Genomic DNA, 22423 nt, shown 5'->3' on the forward strand with positions numbered 1-22423 from the left:
CCTTCCTGCTTGGCAGTCTCTTGGGAAAAAAGGCGAAGCCGAAAAGGGAAAAAACCAGACGTTCGGCCTCCTCCGGACTGCATCGTCTCACCCCTGGCCGAAACGCGTGCTGACCGTTGTGCGCCTTCTTTGTAGGAGCTCGGGTTTTCGCAATCGCAGTTCCGCAGGAAGTGGGTCCACAGGGACGCGTTCCTGGTCGACTTGACCGGTTTGTCGCGAACCGAGAATGGAGTGTGTCGTGACGGCAGCGCGAAACAGTCACCGTCGCGTTTCCTTAAAAGCCAGGTCACAGGAAATGTGTGTGCTTTCGCGTTCGAGTGCCGCGTCTGTCAGAAGAATTGCACTGCCTGACTTGCAGAAGCTTCGGAAGACGCCGCGGATTCCCGTTTCGCGAGTGGCGGCGGCGTCGTGTCTACCCAAGTATCAAAAAGAACATGCGATCTGTTTTTGGTCATGAGTCGCGGAAGTCTCAACGCGCTTGAGTGTGCGATTGGCTGGGTACGCGAGTGACTAAAACTCAAGACGAGAAAGGAATCGTTTCCGCGGGTGAACGGTGTGTGTGTTGCTGGGTTGCGTTCAACTGTGTCGTTTCCCTCACGCATCTGCCTCCCAGCCGCGTCTTTCCTGTTTTCCCCCTGTTCTGGCCCTTTCTGTCCTGTTTTTTCTCTCGGCCACCTTCCCGCGTTTCTCCCGCTCTCTCTTGGCCTCGCTGCTTTTCGCCGGCGCCACAGTGTGTGTCTCGCCTCGTTTCTGCGAGAGGCCAAAATGGAAACCGATTTCCGTTCTGCTCGAGAGGCTGCGCCGCCCCGACGCCGGCGGCGGTCTTCGTCTCGGCAAAGGATCTCAGAAGAGCAGGAAACGCCCGTTTCTCCCTCTTCTCGCGTTAACCCAGAGAAATCTGCCACAGCCTCTTCGTGTGAGGCCACGCCTCGCGAAATCCCCAACCGCACGCACCGTGGATCGCGTGGTTCGGCTGTGCCTTGGCCTCGACGAACACTTCTCGTGGGGGTCGTTTCGCTCGTTTCCTTTCTCGTTTGGCAGGTAAGCAAACGCTGTAGACAACCCCACTGAGGAACGCAAGCGCGAGAAACCGCTTCGCGAAGAGAACCCGGTCCGCCGCCGAAAGCGAACACTTGATCTGCTCGTTTCGTGTAGCACTTTTCTTCTGGACTGCAGCCGTCCGTGCCGTTCGTCCAGTGCCTTGTTATCTCGGTAGACGTGACGGCCCTATGGAGATCCCTTCCGCCGCGCCGCTCCAAGTGGACTTCCGTCGCCTGTCGGTTTTTGCCCGTCTTTGTGGTCTCAGCTGTCTGCCTTCACAACCGAACCGAAAATGCGCTCACTGTCTACGGGGCGTTCAGAGGCAGACGGCCGGAAACGCGTCGAGTTCCTTGGTTTCATCTGCGGATCCTTGTTCCACAGGGGAGCGCTCCTTGGATTCGCCTGGTTCTTCTCCTGCGCTTTTCAGATCCTGCAGTTTTTTGCCGACCCCGAGCTGTCTTTTCACGAGAACCTGTGGGGATTTGTCCACTTCGTTGATGACTTCGTGACGATGCCTTGCTACTACGCGTTCAGTACAGAAGCCATGGACGCGGTGCGCCGGCGCGCAAACAGGTGGGAGACGGAGGCGCGCTCTCCCGAGAGAGACCGTGGCGCTGTGAACTTGCGCAAATTGCCGCAAGATGGAAAGAAATCGAAAGACAAAGGAAGCAGGAGCTGTGTACTGTCTATTTGCAAATGAGACACAACGAATCAAACATCAGCCAGAGGTCATACCCCAGCCCTGTTCACTAGGTACATACCCAACACGTACACACTGCTTCGTGGTCTCTGTACAGCCCAAGCATCACAGACACAGAAAACGCAAAACGTGTATATGTGCGCGCGTCCGTGTACAGGTATGGCATTCGAATATTCAAAAGCGTCGGTGTAAGCAAATGCTTAAATATCCATGTGTATATTTATGTGAAGGCGTATGAGTTTCGCATGCAAATGAAATGCATTTCTGTGTATATGACATACATGGCTGTACATTACGACTGTAATGTGTGATGTGGACGTCATTCGCACTGTTGTAGTTTGTTGCATTCAAGGTTTCATCATGTTGTGACCTTGCGACCGGTGTGTTGACCATGCGTCAAGGCTGCGTCTTCTTTTTCCCGGGGGATACCGGCGTTTCTGTGACGGGTTTTCAGAGTGATGTCGGTGGCGCTCATGAAAGAGATTCAACCGGTCGCCTTCAAGCACACGTGGCGACTGCGGCCTCGCGACGTCGACGCCAGCTTTTTTTCTCCCGCCTCTTCCTCAGACTCTGTGTTTTCTTCCATCGTCCACAGTCTCCCGGTGCCTGGTTCTTCCGGGGGTTCTGCTGGCATCCCTGCGTCGATTTACGAACACCCGGAGGCGCTTTTGCCTCCTTCAGATCCGGAGTCGTTCGTCTTTCCCGCTCGTGGAAAAGGCCGAGACCGACGGGCGAACGCCGACAGGGGGGAGAGAAATGTGATGGAGGAAATTCTCTCTTTCGCGGGAAACATTCGAGAAAAACTCTCTTTTTCTGGAGACACTGCAAACCAAGGAGACTCCGCATCAGCGGGCTTCGCTCCTGCCGACGGGGATCGGGGTGTACAGGCTCCGCGTGGCGAGAAGGGAAAAGGCAAGGAGATCGAGGTATCTCACACCAGCGCCAGTCGGCAGTATTGGCGTCTACTCCCTCCGCTTCCTTCACATGAGAACTCTCGCCATGAAGAAGCGGGGGAATTCGCTGGCGGGTTTCCTCTCGGCCTCGGAGTGCGAAACGGGAACAGGGCAGAGGACTCGGCAGGCGCGACGTTCACAACCATCAACATCACGGCGTACTTCCCTTCAGCTCCTCCCCACGCCTCTGAAGACGAGAGACAGCGAAACCTCGAAGAAGCTTTCAGTCTTCTGCGCCTTTTTGCCTCGCCTCACAGTCGGCTCCACGGCGAGGCGGGAGACCTTTCGGCGTCCACACCAGAAGGATCTCTGCCGAGCAGCGCGACGGCGGAAGCAAACGGAAAAGGAAAATGGCCAGGCGACGGGGGAGGCGGACGGGAAGACGAGCGACAGGGAGGAGGCAAAACCGTAGCCAGTTCCGAGGACGGAAGGGAAGGAGAAGACGCGTTGCCGAAGGCAAACCAAGGCGGAGGCAAAGCGACGGAAGATGCGCTGGGCAGGGAACCTGCTCGTGCGAGTGAACAGGTTTCGAAGCAACACACTCGGCAAAAGACTTGGAGAGAAAAGCTGAAGCTGGTGTTTGGGGGGGGAAAGACGGGAGGAGGCGCCGACGACTGGCCCGACGAACTCTTCGAGAAGCACACGGAATTTGTGTCTCCAGATCTGCTCAACTGGAGAGAAGAGAGAGGCGAGAGTGAGACAGCGCGGCGGAAGGTGAGGCATGCGGGGGACGACTGGGAAAGTCCCCCGACAGAGAGAGAGACAGACGGATACAGAGCGAGAGAGAGAAAGCGAGAGGATCAGCCACGAAAAGAGGGCTGAGGGGGGAGGAAGAGAAAGCACAGAAGGCGGAGGGGAGAGAGACGATGGGAGGACAAGAAGGGGAGATCAGATGAGTGGACGAGACGGGACAGACAAGAGGAGAGGCTGACTGAGGGTGAACTGGAGGAAGATCGGAGTCACACTGTCCCTTGCTTTGTTCCTTCGAACACTCCAGGACACAACCGCGGGGAGGCCTGCTTTGTTTTTCTTCCACGGAGGCGGTCTCGTTATGAGTGATCACCGAGGCTACGACAAGCTGCTGCGACGGCTCAGCAACCTTCTGTATCCTAGCGGAGCGCTGGTCTTTGCAATCGATTACAGGTGAGGAAGAAGCGAGAGGGCCGGTAAGAGACGAAACGCGTGCGGGAGAACCAGTGGCGTGAGAAGGCGCCAGCGAAGAAGCGCGAGAAAGCTCACCATGTCGGCGAAACCGGCGACAACAAGGAGAGCAAAACACGTAACTGAGGCAGACAACAGAGACAGGAAAACCTGCGAGACCTCTCGAGCATTCAAATGAAGACAGAGCATGAAGACGAACATCTGCAATTTTAGCTTTGCCACTCCGCGAAACAACCAAGAGGCGTTCCTTACCCGTACGTGGCCGCGGCGGCTTCTCAAAAACAGACTCCCCCACTCCTTCTTTCGGTCTCTGACATTCGTTATACAGTTACATGCCTTAGTATACATGGAAGCAGTTTTATGTCTTCATATACTGGGACAGGTCTACCCGGACATAGAAGCTCAGGTGTGCGGATCCGCGGTCCCTCGCACTCTGTCCGTTTTGAGTCTCCGTGCTCCGCGCCCTCCGCGTTAAAACCGTCAACGTTGCTTTTTCTCCGGGGACATGCGCGTGGTTCAGACTGGCACCTGAGCACAAGTTCCCACTTCCTCTCCAGGACTGTCTCCAGGCGATCTCCTTCGTCGTTGACCAGGCCAAGATGTTTGGAGTCGACGGCTCTCGGTAACTCACCTGCGTCTGCTTTTCTTCTCCCCGTTTCTGGGACTGTTTCCTGCTTGTGTGCGTTCTGTCGTTTGTCGCCTTCCTTACGTTTTATGTTACGTTTCCCCCGCCGCACCTGGAGTTTCGGTCTACCCTTTCCTTTCTTCCCGGCCCTCTCGGTTGCTTGTCGGTCTTCCGACCCCCACCCGGCGCAAGTGAAAAAACCCCGGACCTCTGTCTGCTGTAATCTTCCTCGCCTGCTGCGTGTCTGCTTGGCTCTTCTTCGGTGTCTTTCGTCTCCCTTCTTTCTCTCCCCCTTCCGCAACGCCTCTCTCTCGTCGATCTTCACCGGGCGCAAGCACCTCCTCTGGTCGCGCCGTCATCTTCTTCCGCTTTCCCCGTTTTCTGCCTTCCCGCTCCACAAAACATCTCGTTTTCTCTTACAAACGGCCACTGGTTTTGCCGATTCTCAGGCTGGCCATTCTTGGAGACAGTGGCGGAGGAAGCCTGGCTGCCGCCGTGATGGGCGAGGCGCTTCGACGGGTCGACGCGTTTCCCTGGGTTAAAAACGTCCGCTCGCTGACGCTCGTGTATCCTTCCCTGTGTCGCGGATGCGCCACACGGTCGCAGATCGTGTAAGCAAACAGGCGATTTTCCGCACGCGATCCTTCTTACTAACTTGAAACTTCCGGGGTATCCGTACTCATGCGGAAGGAGCTCGCCGCTGCCTCCTGCTCTTCGTCCTCAACTTAACGCCAAGACCTCGACGCTTTTTCTGCGACACGGACATATACTTGCATTGGTCCCCAAGGATCCACGCGACTTTACGCGCGTGCAATTGTGAATGTATATATGTGGATGTACTGAGTTTCATACATGCGCCGAAAAAAGTACAGAGTAAAGCATGGGCATATAGATACATACACGTGTTGGTCGGGAAAGTACGTTCCTTTCCGGTTAGCGTTTACGAAGTCGAAAGAGAGTCACGCGTGACTTGCAATATACCTTTCCAGTTTCCTGGAGGTGCTTTGATGCCCCGCGCTCGGCTGAGGGTGCGTGCGTGCAGCGACGGTTCACTGTTCTACCTCAAACGTGACATCTGGTTTTCTTTGCTGGTACGTGGACCTTGAACCGGAGCGGCGGAGCAAAAGAGTGAAAAAGAAGATGCAAAGAGCACATGCAAAACGACAGATCTCTTATGTGTGTACGAGCGAGAGTGGAGCCTGGGAGAAGCCCACACTGGTTTTCGCGTCTTGGAGGCCGTGATTCCGATCGAGAAGGAACGGTTTTTCTCGGTGTGTATGCTCGGTGATTCTTCAGTACTCGCCTGCCATTGGCGCCCCAGACGACTGGCGCCAAAAGCCGTTCACCATGCCTCCTGCGCTCCTTCGTCAGTTTCCTCCGACCTTTTTAGGTGAGTTAAGGGACCCGCGCTTTCCACTTTCACTCCGTCCTTGCAACAAGTGGAATACGCGCCGTGATGCGGCAGCTCTCAGGCAAGGAACAACCTTCGCAGTTAGACTGCTGACTGTCGAGGACTGTCGGCACACGGACACTGAGGAAGATGCCACCTTCTTCCGTGGTCTCGCTGCTCAGCCCAGAGAGGCAACCTTTCATGGAAACGGCGAGAATCAGGCAGGAGACTCGTCGAATAACCAGTCCGCCTGCCGCCATCAGGCTTCAAGCCCAGATCTAAAAGGATGAGGCCTTGGCCACACTTCACAAACCGCAGTCCATTCACCCATCTATATGCATATATATATATATATATATATATATGGGCAGACAACAGGGATGTTTTGCATTTTATAAATTCAGAGTCGCTACTAACAGTCGCTTCTCCATGTGAAGCCTCTCGAATCGATTAAGTTGCAGCGTTAGCGTCGGCCTTCAGGTGTAGATATGTGTGCGTGTGCGGGAAATATCTAGTTGTCTGCGTGGCGTATCCCAATTCGTGTATTTGTTTTGTCAGTGAAGTTGAGTACGGAACGGAGAGGAACATTTTTTGTACTTTACGTAAATACCTGCCGTTCCTCTGTAGATATATACACATAGGATTGTGGGGATGTGCGATGTCGTGGTGTGGACGTGCCTGGACTTTGCTCAGTTCTGTTCACTCATGACATCATGTACGACATCGGCGTCCTCTTTCACGAGAAACTCCGCCGCCACGGCGTCAGGACCGGCATTTACATTGCTCCTGGTGAGTATAGTGTATATACAGGCATCGGTTTGCGTGAGGGTGCAGATCCACATTTTTTCATTTTGGCAGCTCGGTGAGCCTGTTGCGCGTTTCGTCCCACCCTGGCAATCACATGCAGCTGAGCTGCAGCGATATTCGCAGATAGTTGGACACCCCGGCCTCACGATTGCTTTTCCGTCACGTTCGATCCGCTCACTCTTAACTCCATACACTGGAGCTGCAGTTAGGCGCTGCGTGGCCTCACTGTCAGTCACAGTGCCGGAAGAGTCCACAGTGGAACTTTTTTATCCACCTCTCGATAGCCAGAACAGGGCCGCAGGAGTTTTGGTGTACTTGACTCACGCGTCGCCGAACATTAAACCGTGTAGATTTCCTGGGTTTCGCTTGTAGCATCTCGCGCGTTTGCATATTCTCTAGCTCCTTTCTTGAAAGCGCTCTGTCCTGCGGTCGCTGTGGCGAACCTTAGGCAGTCTATCTACCACGGGAAAATATGGAGGTCCGTGTAATACCGTAGATACGAGGACAGCGTTTCAGAACTAACACCGGGCCACTTGTCTTTGAGGCTATTTCGTATTTCTATCACATCACGAACCGCACAGCTGCATGCGAGTTTGTTTTGATGCCGTCTGAATTCAGGTTTCCACGGATTTTTCGGTAGCGACCGGTGGAGCCGATTTGGTGTGCCATCGGTGGAGTGGACGGCCGACAGAATCATGAAAAGTTGGTGAAGTCGAAGTGTCTTTCTGTCAAAACTCGTTGTCGTAAAATCGGCGTTCTGTCTGGCTTTCTGAAAACCACTTCAGAAAGCATTCTCGAAATGAGGGAGCCAGTAGGCTTTGCCTTTACTGGCAGTCAGAATTGCCCAGGGCTTTCCTTTCACCTAATACACTTTCAGCGTGATTTTGTAGCCACCACGGAAACTTTGTCTACCATCGCAGCCGTTTCTTTACAAGGAGCATATGTGGCCAGAATGTAGAGGCCATTCACCTTGGATGGGACGGGAAAAGGCCGGTTCTGCCCTCCGATACACCGAATGCCACACACTGTCTCCGCAAAAAGCTCTACGCGTTTTTTCGACGCCCTTTTCTTGATGAACATTTTCATTGTCGGTAAGAAGGTGAGAACCCCATAGCAGGTTACACCTTTTTTCAGCTCAAATCCGGGAGTCAAGTCACAGTCTGAAGCAAGCAGGACTCCCAGCGGCGAATCCAGTCTGTTTCCACACTAGGCTAGAGCGAGCGCTCCGGGCGGCTGCGAATAGGGCACACTCTGCTTCATGCCGTAGTTCTGTACATCTTCCTCTTCCTAAGGGAAGCTCCTAGATACGCTGTCGATGTAACTGGGAGAACCTGACTGTTGTCAGAATATCGCACTGAATGGCGCACGGTATCACGCACTGGAGCGACGCTCCCTAAGAATCCGGCAAAAGGCTAACTTACAGCTCTACTCCGAATCACCCTTAGCGATGTTATTGCTTGCGTAGCACGTCGAACTTCTTTTACGTTCACGTTCGCTCCCTAGAGTGGCGCTGGTGAAAACATGTGATCCCGTTTTGGCAGCGAACCACTGGAGACGTAGAAGACAGGATCACATGTTTTCACCGTTGACGACGCCGCACGGCATCTGCCAGTTTACGCTTCTCCACAGCACAACTCGCCCCTTCTGCTCCGAGTCTCCCCTGAAGGGATGGACTACCGCTCTAAGAAAGAACCAACGACAGCCTTGTTGCTGACATCCGTCTAAATAATGCGATGAAATAACGTGCCACATATTCCGCCGGACGACCGCGGCGCGGTGCGCGTCCACAGTCCCCGTTGTGTGCACGACCACCCAGGGTCGAGCGCTGTGCGTCAGGGGAAGAGTACGTTCCTGAAGTATTTGCTCCAGTCCGTTCTGTGGATTGCGGATTTTCCCGACAATTGGTCTTGCTTTTAAAGTGGTTCCGTCGGGGAAAGGCAAGGATCGTCCGTGAAGGAGTCCCCGGCACCTGGGGGCATATGACCCAGGCACGCAACGTGGCAGCCGGTTCATATTGAGCGGAACTCGGTCACCGGTGTGAGGCGCCAGCAGAGAGGCCGTAGGTCTTTTTTGGCAATCGACACAGTTCCGAGAACGGGTTCTCATTCCTGTGAAGTGGCGTTCAAGGGAGGGAACACAAAAAAGCTCCTTCTCCCTGCACACCTGAGGCTATTCTTTCCATTTTGTTTCCAACGTCCCGTGAGAAGTGAGAACCGGACATTCGCGTTGCTGCGTTGATGCCCGGAGTAGCTAGTTGTGGTCTTCAACGGGTGTCGTCGGCGCATGGCCCCACCACCGAGCGTTGCTCGTTTTCTTCAAATCCTCCACTGGAGATGCTTTTGGGAGGTTCACACGGACATGGTAGGTGAAAGCATTTGGGAATGAAATTGACTGCCGCCGCCTTGAGCCGGAGGATCGAGTGACTTACGTTTCTCCGGCTCTCCCGTTGTGCCTTTGACCCACGTACTCTCTCGGTAGTTCCTCCGTTTTTACTCCTTTTCCCTTGGCACATTGAGTCTCCAGGCAGATGAGCATGAATTCACGGGTGTATTTCTTAGGCCTGATGTATCTCTACAGCTAGGCAATTTCCTTTTTCCTATCGGCTACCGGCAACGTGCGTTTGGTCCTACCGTTTCGCTCTCACTCCGCGAACCACACGCTTCAAGACTGCTGTGTTTCTGGAGGCTCTGACGTGTTCCTCTTCTTCTTCCCACCGGCCCCTTTGATAAAAAAGGGACACATACTTGGCCAGAGAAGGGATAGGAGTGGCTGAGACCTGCGCGTCAGTTGCGCTCGACAGAATCCATCAGGGAGACGCCTAAATCTCGGAGCCTCAATATGGTTCCCAGTGTTAGCCGCACGGACGTGCGCAGTGAGCGGGACAGAAGCGAGACCGCCTCCGCGGAAGCTTCACAGAGACCCGAGAGGACAGCGCAACTTCGCACTTCGAACGCGCTGATGGCCCGCCATCTGTATGCTGCCACAGGCGCACTGCTTCTGCTCGTTGCGCGTTTGGAGCTCGTTTCGGCAGCCATTACTCTCCCGCCTCAGTCGAGTTGGGTGTGTCGCATCTCTGAAGCTAATCAGCGTTGCGGCGAGGTGTATTCGAACAACGTTACCGGTGAGAAAGGTGGAATCTGCAGGGAGACCGACTGCTGCTCCAGGGCTGGATTGTCGCCGTCATTGGACTTCGGCGACATCTGCAAGCCTAAGGGGAGTTCGTACTGCAGATCCTACAAAGACGCATACAGCTTCGGAAAGTGCGACTTGGCTCATCAGTGTGGCAAATGCTCGACGCTGTCCCTCTGCAAGCTAGACAGCACGGAGAATGGCGGAGTGTACTGTCAGTGCCCTGCTCCTGCGGAGGGCAACGGCATCACGTGTAGAGGTGATCCGTGCAGAAGTTCACCATGTGCGAACGGGACTTGCTCCCCCCGAAAAAACGATCCAAATGATTACGAGTGCCAGTGCTACCCTGGATTTGAAGGCGTCAAAGACACCACCGGTGTGGTAAAAACATGCGTTGACGTGTGCGCCATGAATGTGTGTGGCGACGGAGCGCTCGCGTGCTACCATGGAGAAACGGGCCATGTGTGCGCCTGCAAAGAGGACTACATCAATGCCTCGGTAAATGGAAACGACTCCTGCGTGAAACCTGACCTCTGCGCCGTCGCACCCTGCGGAGATGCAGCTGCAGTCAAGTCGTGTGTGACTGTGTCGTCGAATGAGTACAAGTGCACTTGCAACACAGGCCACGTCTTGAAGACGGATCGGAAACGTTCGTACTGCGCTAGAGAGTGAGAGTGGTGTTGTGAGCAAAGTTGGATGGGTTTTTGTGCACACTCCTCGACGCCCCTGGAGGGTATAACCGGTTCGTTTTTTCGTGTGAGGCACCTTCGTTCGTCAACGACAGGTACCGTCCTCGCTTGTTTGTGCGGGAAGCGGCTGACGCATGGGAACAGGCGTTATATTTTCCTCTTTTCTAACTATAAGAAAACACCTCGCTTTCAACAAATCCTTGGTTCGCGGGACAAACGTCAACAAGCCAACCAGGTGACGATCCGTTCTGCTGAGGTCAGCCAGAACACGATCCACGAACTTGAACACGGCTCTTGAACGAAAGTTCATGGCTGTCTTCATAGAAGCCGTGCAAAGCGAGCGGTTCTTAGTTTCTCGGACAACGCTCGTTTTGTTTTCGTGAACAAATGGCCACAGTGTTCCGCATTACCGAGGGCGGCGTGGCGGTGGCCAATGTGTGCCGACAGAAACTGCCGTTCGCAAATTCACTAAGAATGGATCTTCCAACTGCACTTTGCATCCCTTAGCATGGTCCAATCACAGTGGCCTTTGGACGCTGATTCAAAACCGTGGAGGTTTCTCCAGCGTAGTCTCAAGTGGCTTTTCAGCAGCCGACCGAGGCGCGCAGTTCGGTCACAACACTTCGTGTCTGGCCCTTCAGAATGCCTAGGTCGCACACGCTTTCTTCTGGAAAGTTTTTTGTGGAGAGCTGAGTAAAGGAAGTACACGGCACGGGCGGCTGCGTCGAGCATCCCACTCTACCTACCGTGTGTATGTGTGACGTCGAGAGGTGCTAAGCGCAGCGAGTCGCGTGTGCGCTTCTTTCCATGCTTTGGCGACAAGACCTTTTTTTTAGCTTCGCACACTGCCGTCACCATCCTGGTGCCTCAGAGAGTCACTTGGTATCAATCGCTGCCTTGCCACAAGACACTCCTAACAGGAGGGAACACAACGCCCTCGTCCCTAGCCTCATCGCGTCGGGCCCCGCAGCGAGTATTTAAGTGGTCTTCCGAGAGTGGCAACCCGTGAACCTGCCGACAGCTGTGAAGCTTATGCTTTGGCAGAACGAACAGGAAAGATCTGATCTCCAGTCCACTCGCAGGCGCTCCTCGTGCCTGCTGGCCACCAATGAAAAACGCGTAAAACGTGGGACACACCTCGAGTGGAGTTTCAGCACAACCTTCCCGCCGTCAGTCACAAGGCAGGTACTCCCCCCATAAGTGCCTCTTGTCGAATTGAACAAAGAGAAATAAGCAGTGAACGGGGAAATCGACCGCGACGTCCCTTGCACGGTTTCCAGGGGTCCAGCTAGCGGCCGAACTTTGTCGTCCTCGAGAGACGGGTGCAATGGATGTGTGTCCTCGACGTCGCGGGGAGCTGTCCTTGCCCCGGCCCGGTTCGGCTCTGGACCTCATACAGCGAAGGGCCCTCGTGGAATTTGTCAATCTCGAGTCGCCTCTTTTCAGGCCTTTCAGTGCATTCTATACACTCAGTACGTCAGCACCCTGTTTGCCCGAATTAAGAAGCTTTCGATAGAAGAGTTGCGCGGACGTGTGTGACGAATTCTTGTGTGAAACGGCCGGCGGCGCGAGCCCGGGCCGGAGATGGTGTTGACTCCTTGAGACTGTGTCGCACACGCTTCTGGTGCATTCAGCAAATACGCTGACTTGTTTGTTTCAATAATCAAGAAAACAGCAAGTGTTTTTTGCTACCTCCCTCCTGTGTCCGTCACTGCACGCAATCTTCCGAGACGGTCTGAAGTATTTCTGGAATGCCAGCTGACCGGTCACTAGTCTCAGGTGCCGTAGCTTCGTAGCCGCAAAAGAGTGGTACACTTTTTTAAAGGCGTTTCTCGATCTGTGTGGCGCCTTCCGCGACTCCACGAGAAGGACTGGGGCAGTTCTTCTCTGATAGTGGAATGAATAGACCGGACACGGTGGGCCGAAAGAGTTCCTGATATTCCAGAGAATTTCAAGCATGCTGGGTTTCCATCTTCATTGAGTCTCTTCCTTCCCCTTAGTCAAGTCCTTTTCAGGCTCCTTCTCGCCCTCTTTTTTAGACAGGTCATTTCCATTCGCAAAGACCGAGGGGCGTGCTGAGCAAGGTTTAACTTTCCCCCAGGATCTTACCAAATCCGTACTGGCGTTAAAGGGCGTGGCAATGGCGGGAGCAAACAAGGCAATCCGTCGGGACGAGGTCTCGTCGGCTCGTGAAGTTGACGGCCATGTCGGCTCTCCTACGCCTTCTTCACATGCGGGCCTCATCTCGCGCTTTTGTACCGGTGCGGTGCTTTTGCTAGCCCTGTCCCAGGTTTTCTGTTTTCTGGTGATTTCCGTCTTTGGTTTCGAAGATCTGCCCTCTCAATCTGAATGGGTTTGTCGGATCGCGGAAGCCGGGCAGCGCTGTGGCGACGTATTTAAGAACGAAGTGACACACGACAAGGGAGCAATTTGCAGGCCGGGCGATTGTTGTGCAAGGACGGCAATAAGTAGCTCTGGAAATTTAGGAGACATCTGTACCTCGGACAAATTCCAGTGCAGGAACCATAAGGACCCGTTCAGTTACGGAAAATGTGATCTGAAGAACCAGTGCCACAAATGCTCGAAGAACTCAAAATGTCACGAGGACACCTCTGAAAATGGCGGTGTCTGGTGTCAATGCCCTCCTGGAGGTCAGGGCACAGGCATCACCTGCAACATTGATCCCTGCAAAGGCAATCCGTGCAACAACGGCATCTGCTCACAAAAAAAGAACAACCCATCTGAATTTGAATGCCAGTGCTATCCTGGTTACACCCTCGTGGAAGACAACTTGGGGAGGTACAAGGCCTGTGTTGACTACTGTGGAACTGGGATTTGCGGCGAGGGGGCGTTACGATGCATAAACGGCGAATCACAACACATGTGTATCTGCAAAAAAGGCTACGTGAACCAGCGACTGAACGGCTTCGACACTTGCGTGAAGCCTGACTTATGCTCGGTCCAGCCATGTGGCAGACCTAACGCAGTCGTGTCGTGCAAAACGACCTCGGCAACGACGTACGATTGCGAGTGTCAGGCGGGATTCAAAAAGCAAAAACTCAATGGCCGTCCATACTGCGCCGCTGCTGTTTAAGAAGGGATCACGCAAAGGGATTGTGGACAATGTTGTTAGGGTTTGGCAGCAATTAAGGGTTTTTCTTAATTCGTAAATGGTGTTTGTGAATACAGTACCCTTGGGGATGTTGTCGTCTTCGAGCAACGGTGCTGCTGAATGACGTACTATTGTCCTAGCATGGCGTGGTTGTGGTGTAACCGCGTTTTTGAAGGACGGAGTAAGAAGCTGTTTATGCGTCCACAGATGGCAATCGAGATGCATTATCTATGTTCCTTCATGGTGATCGAACACACTTTTCAAGCTCTAAACAATCTAGTTCATTCGTATTGAGCGGGACATGCAGATTGCGAAAGCAAAGTCGGACGCAGCGCCATCACCGTGCGTGCTTACAGCTTTCCATATGTGTATGAACGCCCGTACCCGGGTGGGTAACGCCGGATGCAGAACTGCAGCGAGAATATCGGGGTATCAAATGTCGCATTTCAGGTGGATGTGGGGCTCGAAATGGCCGACGCATATTCCAGCTCTATAGAACTTCTCTTCATGAATAGCTAGTACTTCGAAACGGTGTGGGCGGCCACATTCGAAATACCAAACTGTCTTGTTTGGTTGTTTCCTGCGAAGCCGGCTTTACCCAAGCTGCAGCGAACAAGGAGGAATAACCAGCAGACGGATTTCTTTTACAAAGGACAAAATGCAGAGTGTTCCCTAGTCTTACTTTCATGCAATTATGGTAGCATGTTATCCTTCACCATGCACCAGCAAAATCAGCATAATGCAGGCATTCAGGGAACACCGAGCCTACGTTGTGGAGGCGAAGACCTACTGGCGCCAGCGGCTGCTCTCGAACTCCTCTTCCCACGACCCCGGAGGTAACAACGGAACAGTGTGCCTGGAGAGACTTCACTAGTCACGATACAGAAAAGCAAGCGATTCTACTGGCCATACAAGCTATCGATTACCAGCTTTCTTTGCCCGAAGTAATTCACAAAATCATCTGCAGGTGTTTGGATGCGGGTCGATGAAAACCTACTCAGCCACTTCTAGGGAAAATTCTTTCTTGGCGAGCATAGGGATCACTGAATAAAAACCGAGAAGCGGGCAATAGATAGAACCTTCCTTGAGCCCGTTTTCATGTAGGATAGCTGCTGGTATCTTAGCACCGGAACACACACACTTCTTCCCTTAGCGTAACTATTGGGAGCATGTGGAGGCCGATTCAGCTTTCCAGCATAGAATAAAACCACGTGCGTTGCATAACCGTCCCCCCATCGGATTTCTCTCCCAGAAACGGGGAAGAGACAGGATTTGTCTCGTTCGTCCCTTCAGCATTTTACAAGCACTCCGGCCACTCTGTCTTCTTGATTTCTCGGTCCTCCCTCAACAGAATTTATCAATTGGCCTGCAAGCGTCATCCCTGCAAAACAGGACCGCCTAACCGGAATCTCCACTGTTTTGTGGTGACAAGTCAATGGCAGTAGCAATCACATAACCCGGGCCGCTCCCTGTCTGAAACGCAGTGGGGCTGGTTTAACGCCAGTAGCCATACCCTAGTTCTGTACGTCAGGTCGGACAGAGACACGCGCTGAAGGATCTTGTTCGAGTCTGTTCACATTAGCAGAAGGACGGAACAGATCTCCGACACGTCCACACAACAATGCAAACTCAGAAGTTCCGCGATCTTGCGCCGTTTGATAAGTTGCGCACTCGCAAACGCGTTGTTGTTGCTGTCCATCTCCTGATTTGTAGCTGAGTGTCCCACAGTCAAGGTTGCTTTGCCGTAAATGAATGGTTGACCGGATAACCAGGTTGTTGCTCTGGTATTTCTGATTCCTGACATAGCTTGATATTCGCTACACTGTACGGCGCAGCGCGGCCGCATCAAAACAGGAAAGCATGCTCCGGCGAAGCTTGCCCTTCTGCTGGGTGCTATGCAGTGGAGGGCGCACATGCGTTTCTGCTTCATCGACGCGTAGCCAAAGAATCGATTAGACTGATGGGGCTTCAGATAAACCGATTGCATAGCGGCATGTCCAGCACGAGACAGCGATGCTCAAGTCGTATGCATGCAGACCCGCTGCTTCTATCGGGGGGGGGGGCCCTTCGAACAGCGGGAACAGAGGGGCGGCTTTACCTTGTGAACCAGATTGAAGAAATGTCGTGGTCCCAGCATAAAAAAATACAACAGTCCTGGAGCAGCCTTGACTTGCTGACAGAGAGCTGTACGTACAGTCGGGCTCGGCGGTGGGACGCGAGTGGAGTTCGACGCTGTTGCTGAGTCTTGAGCTGGACGCCGCGAGACATCTGCGTGCGTGGCAGTTCTACTTCTTCTCTGCCATGCGCCTTCCCAAGCTTCTGCCAATGCCACGGATGTGTCCTTTGTGCCGGTGAAGTCGCGCATTCTACACATCTCTGGCCTTTTCGTGGCAACCGTGCGTTCACGGGCCCCAGGCTTCTGAGGCCGCTCCAGGGCTCTCCGGCCACGCTCAGGAATTTCAGGGAGCTGAGCTCATGCAGTGCTTGTTATGTGTCGGATTGTTTTTTCAAGTACCCGTGAATCCGCGGTTCAATTGTTGATCGTCTGGGAAACGTCACCAGATGGTGTGCTTTCAGCTTCACGCAAATTCGATGTGGGTGTGCGTGTTTTCATCGTCGCTTGGTACGGCAAACGCAGTTCTTAGGCGGAATCTTGAGACAGTCGCCTCCTCTGCAAACTGTATGCTGTTGAAACTCGTTGCGTCACACTCTTTTGGGCGTTTCTGTTTTTGAAGTTTCTTTCCTCTCCGCTCGAGAGTCTCGGCCCCACCGACTGGAGGACTCCATTCGGGAGCTCGACGCGTAGATCCTTTCTGCATTTGCTGCTCACTCCGCGGTTTTGCCACCTGAAGGCTGTCAGCGGCTGAGCGAACTCCCGCGTGAATTCTCGATCTTTGGAGCTGTGGAAGCAAATCACCCTTCGTGCGACGCTTGTTCGCTGCTGTGCGGGACAAGCCGCAAACTTCCACGAATCGACACTGAATTCCTCCTCTTTGTTCAAGTAATGAAGGTGCGCCTTTGCACTCTCCCTTTCCCGGTTCTTTCCTTTCTCTGTCTATCCTTCTTCATTTTCTCCCGTGTGTGCCCCTGCTCTCGCTTCCTGCTAGTTTCGCCGCGCTACCGGCGCGCAAGTGCGTCGTGCGTTCTCGTAGTTTCTGAGGCGACCTCAGCCGACGCATCCTGATTTTTTGGGAGGGAATAGAGGCCACAAGAAATCGTTCTCCTTACTTTCAGCCCTGAAAGTCCGAGACGGAGGCAGCAAGTGCCGCCATTCGTTTGGGACGGAGTTGGGAGGCACCGGGGAGCGAGCTGGCCTAGCAGCACGTGAACCCTCGGTTTTGTCTCCATATCTGTCACCGTCTCTACACCCGTGGACGAGAGCCGCGTCTTGTCTGCAGTAACTCCGAAATCACGAGACCACCACGGGGAGAGAGTTGTTTTCGTTGGAACTTGACGGCTGGTATCGTCCACCTGGACACACGACGTTTGTTCACTCCTTCGTGACAGACACCGGAGACTCCGCACAGAGCGAAGGAGCCTGCGCATCTCCAGCTTTTCACATTTGCATCCGCGTGTTTTTGGCGTTCGCTTCCCCGGAGTCGGGTTGTTGATGGCATGCAAAGATCTTTGTCTCCTCGCTGGGGGCTCCAGGCGCCAGTCTGTGGGTCTGTCGAGTGAAAACAGAGATTTGTTGTGCTGCCACTGGGGAACGACACGTCGACACCATCGACTCTCGCGGGTCGTGTGCTGGTCTTTTCGGTACAGATTGCTATCGAAGGCTGTTGCCATGGCGAGCTGGACGCAATCTATAGTTCCCTGGCCCAAATTGAGGAGGTCCACAAAATAAAGGTTGATCTTCTTATTTGCTGCGGCGATTTCCAGGTGCGAACCCGCTGGAAACTGGATTCACAACTGGCGGTTCTCCGCACCAGAAATCAAGCGTCTTTACACCGAGTGTTCGTGCCGACTGGCGATCGCCTGTCACTCTGCGGCCGTGAAGCGAACTTCTTATCGTATTTCTAGTCGAACTTGAAAGAAGCCGTTACCCTTCATTCGCTAGCCTGTCGAGCTGCATCGGAAAGGTGTCGCAGACCGGCGTCGCCAACTGTGTGGGATGACTCCTTCTTTTCCCCCGCAGTGTTGCTGTCAGAAAGTCCAGAGTCGGCGGAGAAAAAAGAGGATGAATGGGCAACACGCGTGAAAGAAGAGGCTCTGGGTTTCACGGTCGAGTCGAACTGCGCCCAAAAAAACTGCAGTGGCGGTGTCCTTCGCAGTCTCGTTTTACAGGATAGTCAACTGCCGTTGTTGCGATCGTAGGCTGAGGCAAGTCTTTCGCACCTCCCGTCCCGTCACAGACGACAAGAAAGAGGACGACCCGGCGCGTGACGCCAGGCCGAAGGTGCGCAAAGTATCCCTGGGAATGCCTGGTCATTTTGGAGTGTATGTGGACTTGCCGCTGTCGTTTCCTCCAGTGCGTCCGGGACTCGAATGACCTTCAGTACCTCGCGTGCCCGCCCAAGTACCGCGATCTGCGCGACTTCCCGGCGTACTTCCGCGGCGAGAAGGAGGCTCCGTGTCTGACGGTCTTCGTCGGCGGCAACCATGAAGCCCCGAGTGTCCTACGCGAACTGTACGTCCACGAACTGGTGATCGCGTGGCCGCGAGCGCAAACGCGTGCCTGCAGAGCTGTCGACGTGTTGCCATCAAGGTTGCCCTCGTGGCGTTCGCTCTCGGTTGTCTGTAGCCTGGTGCCAAAAACGGTTTTCCGTTGTGTGTCGCAAGGAATTCGAACGTCTCAGAACCGTGCTCTCCGTGCATGCTTCACACCTCGCACATCCGTGGCATGAGAGAACATGCCGTGATTAACTAGCCGGTCGTAGAAAGCTCCTCCACCGTCTGTCGCAAGATGGCGATACGCGGGTTCATCTAAATACCCCGATATGTGCATCTGTTGAAAAAGAGGCACTGGCTGTGGAGACGCAGCTTTCTCATGCAAGGAGGGCGATGCGAATGCCGGGGTGCGACTTTTCTCTTTAGACACTCTGGGATGCAGAGCCTTCAGAGGTTTTTCACTGCTCTGTGCATCCGCCTGTTTCCTCTCTGTCCATTCTCGCCGTCTGCCTCTTCGTGTGCAGATACTACGGCGGCTGGGTGGCGCCCAAAATCTTCTACCTCGGCCACGCAGGCGTGATCAACGTAGGAGGCGTGCGGATTGCGGGGCTGTCGGGGATTTACAAGCCCAAGGATTTCCGGAAAGGTACGCAGGGAGAAAGGCCACGCGCTCGGACGGCCTCCGACGGATGGCGCAAAAGGAACGCAGACAAGGAAGTCCTCCCTCCGCCAGTCGTCCTGACGCAACAGGTCCCCCCCAACTCCTCTGCACAGACGCCTGCAGTTGAATCGCTCCGAGACTCGCAGTGAGACTCTGGAGTTGTCTGCCACTGCCTAAACTCGTGTCTGTGGGAGTGGAGCCTCTAGAAGCGAGGCATACCCCGTTCGCTGTCGAGCGTTTTCCCTTCCACCAGGGAGACGATTCGGACAGAAAACGCGCAAAGACTTTGATGTGCCGCGCCTCTCCCGTTGCTGGCCATCGGAAGCTCCGCCGGGTGCGGCCTTCAGGGAGAGAGACCGGGGCACAGGACACGCGGGGAGAAGCGTGCAAAAAACACGACTGGTCACAGAGCCTTGGCAGTTGGAACAGCCCCGAGACGTTTGTCCTTGCCGCAGGCTACTTCGAAAAACCCCCGTACGATGAAGATACCATGCGAAGTGCCTATCATGTTCGCGAATTCGAAATCGCCAAGCTCAGCGAGGTGAGTGCGGCGGCGAGGAAACAGCCAGTTCGTGGGCTGACCCGGGGCCTCAGAGTGCATCCTTTCTGCGCGAAGCGCGAAGAGAACACGCCGCCGCATGCCGCGTGAGCGCGCAGTCGAGCCTCGGGACGCCCTGCCTAACCGTAGTCGAGACAAACAGCCTCAGTCTGCAGCTGGCGTCTCTCCAGTTGTTGCCCGTGGAACAGGCTCTCGATATAAGTCTATGCAGACGACGAGGGGAAATCCTCTGGGTGGTATCGGCGCAGAACCCCCACGAGGACCAAATGGTTTTGTGTTGTGACACGAGGTCAGTCCGTGTCTCTCGCCCTTGGCATCAAATGCAACGGACGGTGGAAACGTCACGCGGCAGAGAAACGCGTGCCCATCTCATTCGCTCTCTCGGCATCCACGCCGTCCCCGTTGGATTTAAGCTTTTTTTTTGTTCCCGCGAACACCCGCGACACTTCGTGGAACGCCGCTGGCGTCGAGTCTCCACTCGCGAATTTCCCTCTGTGCGGTGTATGTGCAGCTGTCGGGTCCCGTGGATGTCGTGGCGACACACGACTGGCCGGAAGGCATCTATGAGTTCGGCGACAAAGCCGAACTTCTACGCTGCAAACCGTATCTGGAGAAAGACATCAGAGACCATGAGCTCGGCAATCCACACACGATGGAGCTGCTGAAAAAGCTGAAACCGTGAGGCGTGCCCGTGTGTTGCGGCTGTAGCTTTCTCGCACGGTCCTGGAGAAGGGGAACCCGCCTCAGAAGACGCGTGTCGGGGGTGAAGCTAGGACAGGCGTCTCCCCTCTTGGCACCCTTTCCACGTCCCGAAGGGTTGCGATCCCCCACAATTAGAAACCTTTTGCGGGGGAAGAAGCGAGATCGTGGTTCTCGCTTCTAGAAAAAGCGAGAAAGGCCGCGTTGTCGTGGAATCAGAGGGAACCCACTGAACAGAGCGAGATCGCCGCTTGTTCTCGATTTCTGGCAATGCGTTGCACGCAACAGGATTAACTTTTGGTATCGCGTGCGTTGCGGTTCAGGGCGTTTTGGTTCGCCGCGCACCTTCACGCCCGGTTCGCTGCGGTGTACGTCCACCCAGGACCAGAGGGCAAGGCGACGCGCTTCCTCGCTCTTGACAAAGTTCTGCCTCGTCGCGACTTTCTTCAAATCCTGGACGTGGACCCGCGGCTGCCTGCCGGCTACGTGCAGGAACTGTCGCCTGAGCGCGTTCCCCGCCATTCTCCCCCGGCAATCTGGTACTGGCGAAGAAGTCGAACCGTCTGCGTGCGCAAGTGAACTGAGTGGACAGAGCCGGTTCTCGGCGCGCTCGCGCGGACCCCGCGTCCACGCCCGTGCTCTTTTCTTGTATCGCGGCGAGTTCGTCTTTAACCGCGTTATGGGGACATGCGTTGTCGGCGACGTCTCGGCTCATAAGAAGCGGAGGCGGCATCGGCCACCCTCCGCAGCGGTAGTTCAGCGGTGCTTCGCGTCTGTGTCTCTCGAGTGTCTCACGGAATCTCTCCCGTGTCTTCGCTGCTGAGTTGGCCACTCCAAGTGGATTGGCGCCCATGCTGAGGCGAGGCCGGCTCCGGCGCGTCTCTCTGGCTCCGAATAAGTGCGGTGAGTGCGCTGTGTGCTTCCGGTGTCTGGACAGCTACGACGAGGAGTGGTTAGCGATTCTCCGAGCGAACCAGCGCGCGATTCCTTTGGGCAGGGCGCTGCAGAAATCGAGCGCCGCAAAGTAAGAGCGGCGTCGATACGAAGCGCCGGTTTTAAAACGGTGCTACCGAAAGAACGTGGAGGCATACACATCTCCAGTGCCCTGGCCTCAGCGAGACAGTCGCCGCTCTAGGTCGTGCCCTGTCCTGCCCAGCTAGGTCGCCCCGCGCATGCGCTCTCAGTGTCGCCCCCACCCCCCCCCCCCCCTCCGCTTCTCTCGGAAGATTTCAAGTGAGCGGCAGACCGTGCTTCTGTGTGTGGCGCAGAGGCCCGAGTCACGAGGACCTTGCGGCAGTGAAGAGAAACTTGGACGCTGCGGATCTCCCGCGACGACGGCTCCCCCGCCGGCCTGCGCTTCGACTGGAAACGCACGCAGGCGACACCGCGACTGAAAGCGGTCTGGGAAAAAGCGGCCGGGGGGCTACAGCAGGCAGCGCGACAGCCGCCGCGCGAGGAGAGAGATGCGGCGAGGAGCGCAGTCACGGGGCGCCGGGAAGGGAGGGCGGCGAGACAGAAACGGGCGCGCCGGAGTCGACGCGAAGCGGAGACACGGCCGGCGAGAGAAAGTCGGGTGGCGAGGACGCGCACGAGGAGTGGGGATTCGAATGGCCGAATTGGGAAGACCCGCGGGCGCCGTACAGAGATCTGAAGCGCCAGCGCCTGTTCTTGTTGAAGGTTCTCGGCTATGGCGAAGTCGACGACAAGTTCGGCGATGGACTCGAACCAGGTAAGACACTTTACGGCGTTTTGGAAAACGTTTTCCCATATCTCTACACGGAAAGCGCCGTGCTGGGTGGACAAGAAGGCTCCAAGGGGAGACGTTTTCTCGCGTAACAGACACGTCGCGTCAGCCTTTTTGCTGCGACCGTTTGATCTTGCAGCGGTTGAGGACATCGACATCTCCGTCGACTGGAGCCCCGCGAATCACGCACCCCCGAAAACGGAAGAAGTTGATATATGTCTAGATATTTCAGACGAAGAGACGAGCTAAAGGCCTCACTGACCTGCCTCTCCTCTTCAGCGGGCGCCGAGGAAAGAAACAGTCGACAGTTCGCTAGTGTGGTTTAAGAAATCGATCGCACTCGGCCTCCCGTCCCACAAGCTCTTCGGCTACACCAAGGCGCCTTATTACCCCGGGAGACACCCACACGCCTGGTGGCTAGGCAGCTTTCGTTTGAAGCCCCAGCTCCTTTTTTTGCGGTAGCGCAACGCAGTGAAGGAAGGTCGAGCGTTTCCTGTTCTCTGCGGTGATACTTGCACAGGTGTTCACCTCGAAAATCGGTG

At 55.0% G+C, this 22423-nt stretch overlaps 4 protein-coding genes across 4 annotated transcripts; all 4 read left to right on the forward strand.

The window, feature by feature from the left end:
* Positions 1-1333: 1333 nt before the first annotated feature.
* On the forward strand, positions 1334-7387 carry NCLIV_0155 (alpha/beta hydrolase fold domain containing protein; the record flags this gene model as incomplete). Its single annotated transcript, XM_003881749.1, has 9 exons — positions 1334-1614; positions 2196-3408; positions 3692-3837; positions 4376-4477; positions 4930-5091; positions 5523-5571; positions 5777-5870; positions 6564-6659; positions 7296-7387. 9 exons carry the CDS (start codon positions 1334-1336, stop codon positions 7385-7387), a joined length of 2235 nt encoding a protein of 744 aa, XP_003881798.1.
* A 2128-nt stretch (positions 7388-9515) lies between these two features.
* NCLIV_015580 (uncharacterized protein) lies at positions 9516-10478 on the forward strand (the record flags this gene model as incomplete). The annotated part of the gene is made up of 1 exon (XM_003881750.1): positions 9516-10478. One exon carries the CDS (start codon positions 9516-9518, stop codon positions 10476-10478), a length of 963 nt encoding a protein of 320 aa, XP_003881799.1.
* Positions 10479-12635: 2157 nt separating this feature from the next.
* Positions 12636-13589, forward strand: NCLIV_015590 (uncharacterized protein; the record flags this gene model as incomplete). Its single annotated transcript, XM_003881751.1, has 1 exon — positions 12636-13589. One exon carries the CDS (start codon positions 12636-12638, stop codon positions 13587-13589), a length of 954 nt encoding a protein of 317 aa, XP_003881800.1.
* A 3022-nt stretch (positions 13590-16611) lies between these two features.
* Positions 16612-22130, forward strand: NCLIV_015600 (hypothetical protein; the record flags this gene model as incomplete). The annotated part of the gene is made up of 10 exons (XM_003881752.1): positions 16612-16617; positions 17373-17489; positions 18080-18237; positions 18743-18864; positions 19335-19420; positions 19950-20116; positions 20461-20676; positions 21075-21161; positions 21406-21866; positions 22021-22130. 10 exons carry the CDS (start codon positions 16612-16614, stop codon positions 22128-22130), a joined length of 1530 nt encoding a protein of 509 aa, XP_003881801.1.
* Between the last annotated feature and the right edge of the window lie 293 nt (positions 22131-22423).

This window comes from Neospora caninum, chromosome VI, assembly GCF_000208865.1.
Source record: "Neospora caninum Liverpool complete genome, chromosome VI".
NCBI lineage: Eukaryota > Apicomplexa > Conoidasida > Eucoccidiorida > Sarcocystidae > Neospora > Neospora caninum.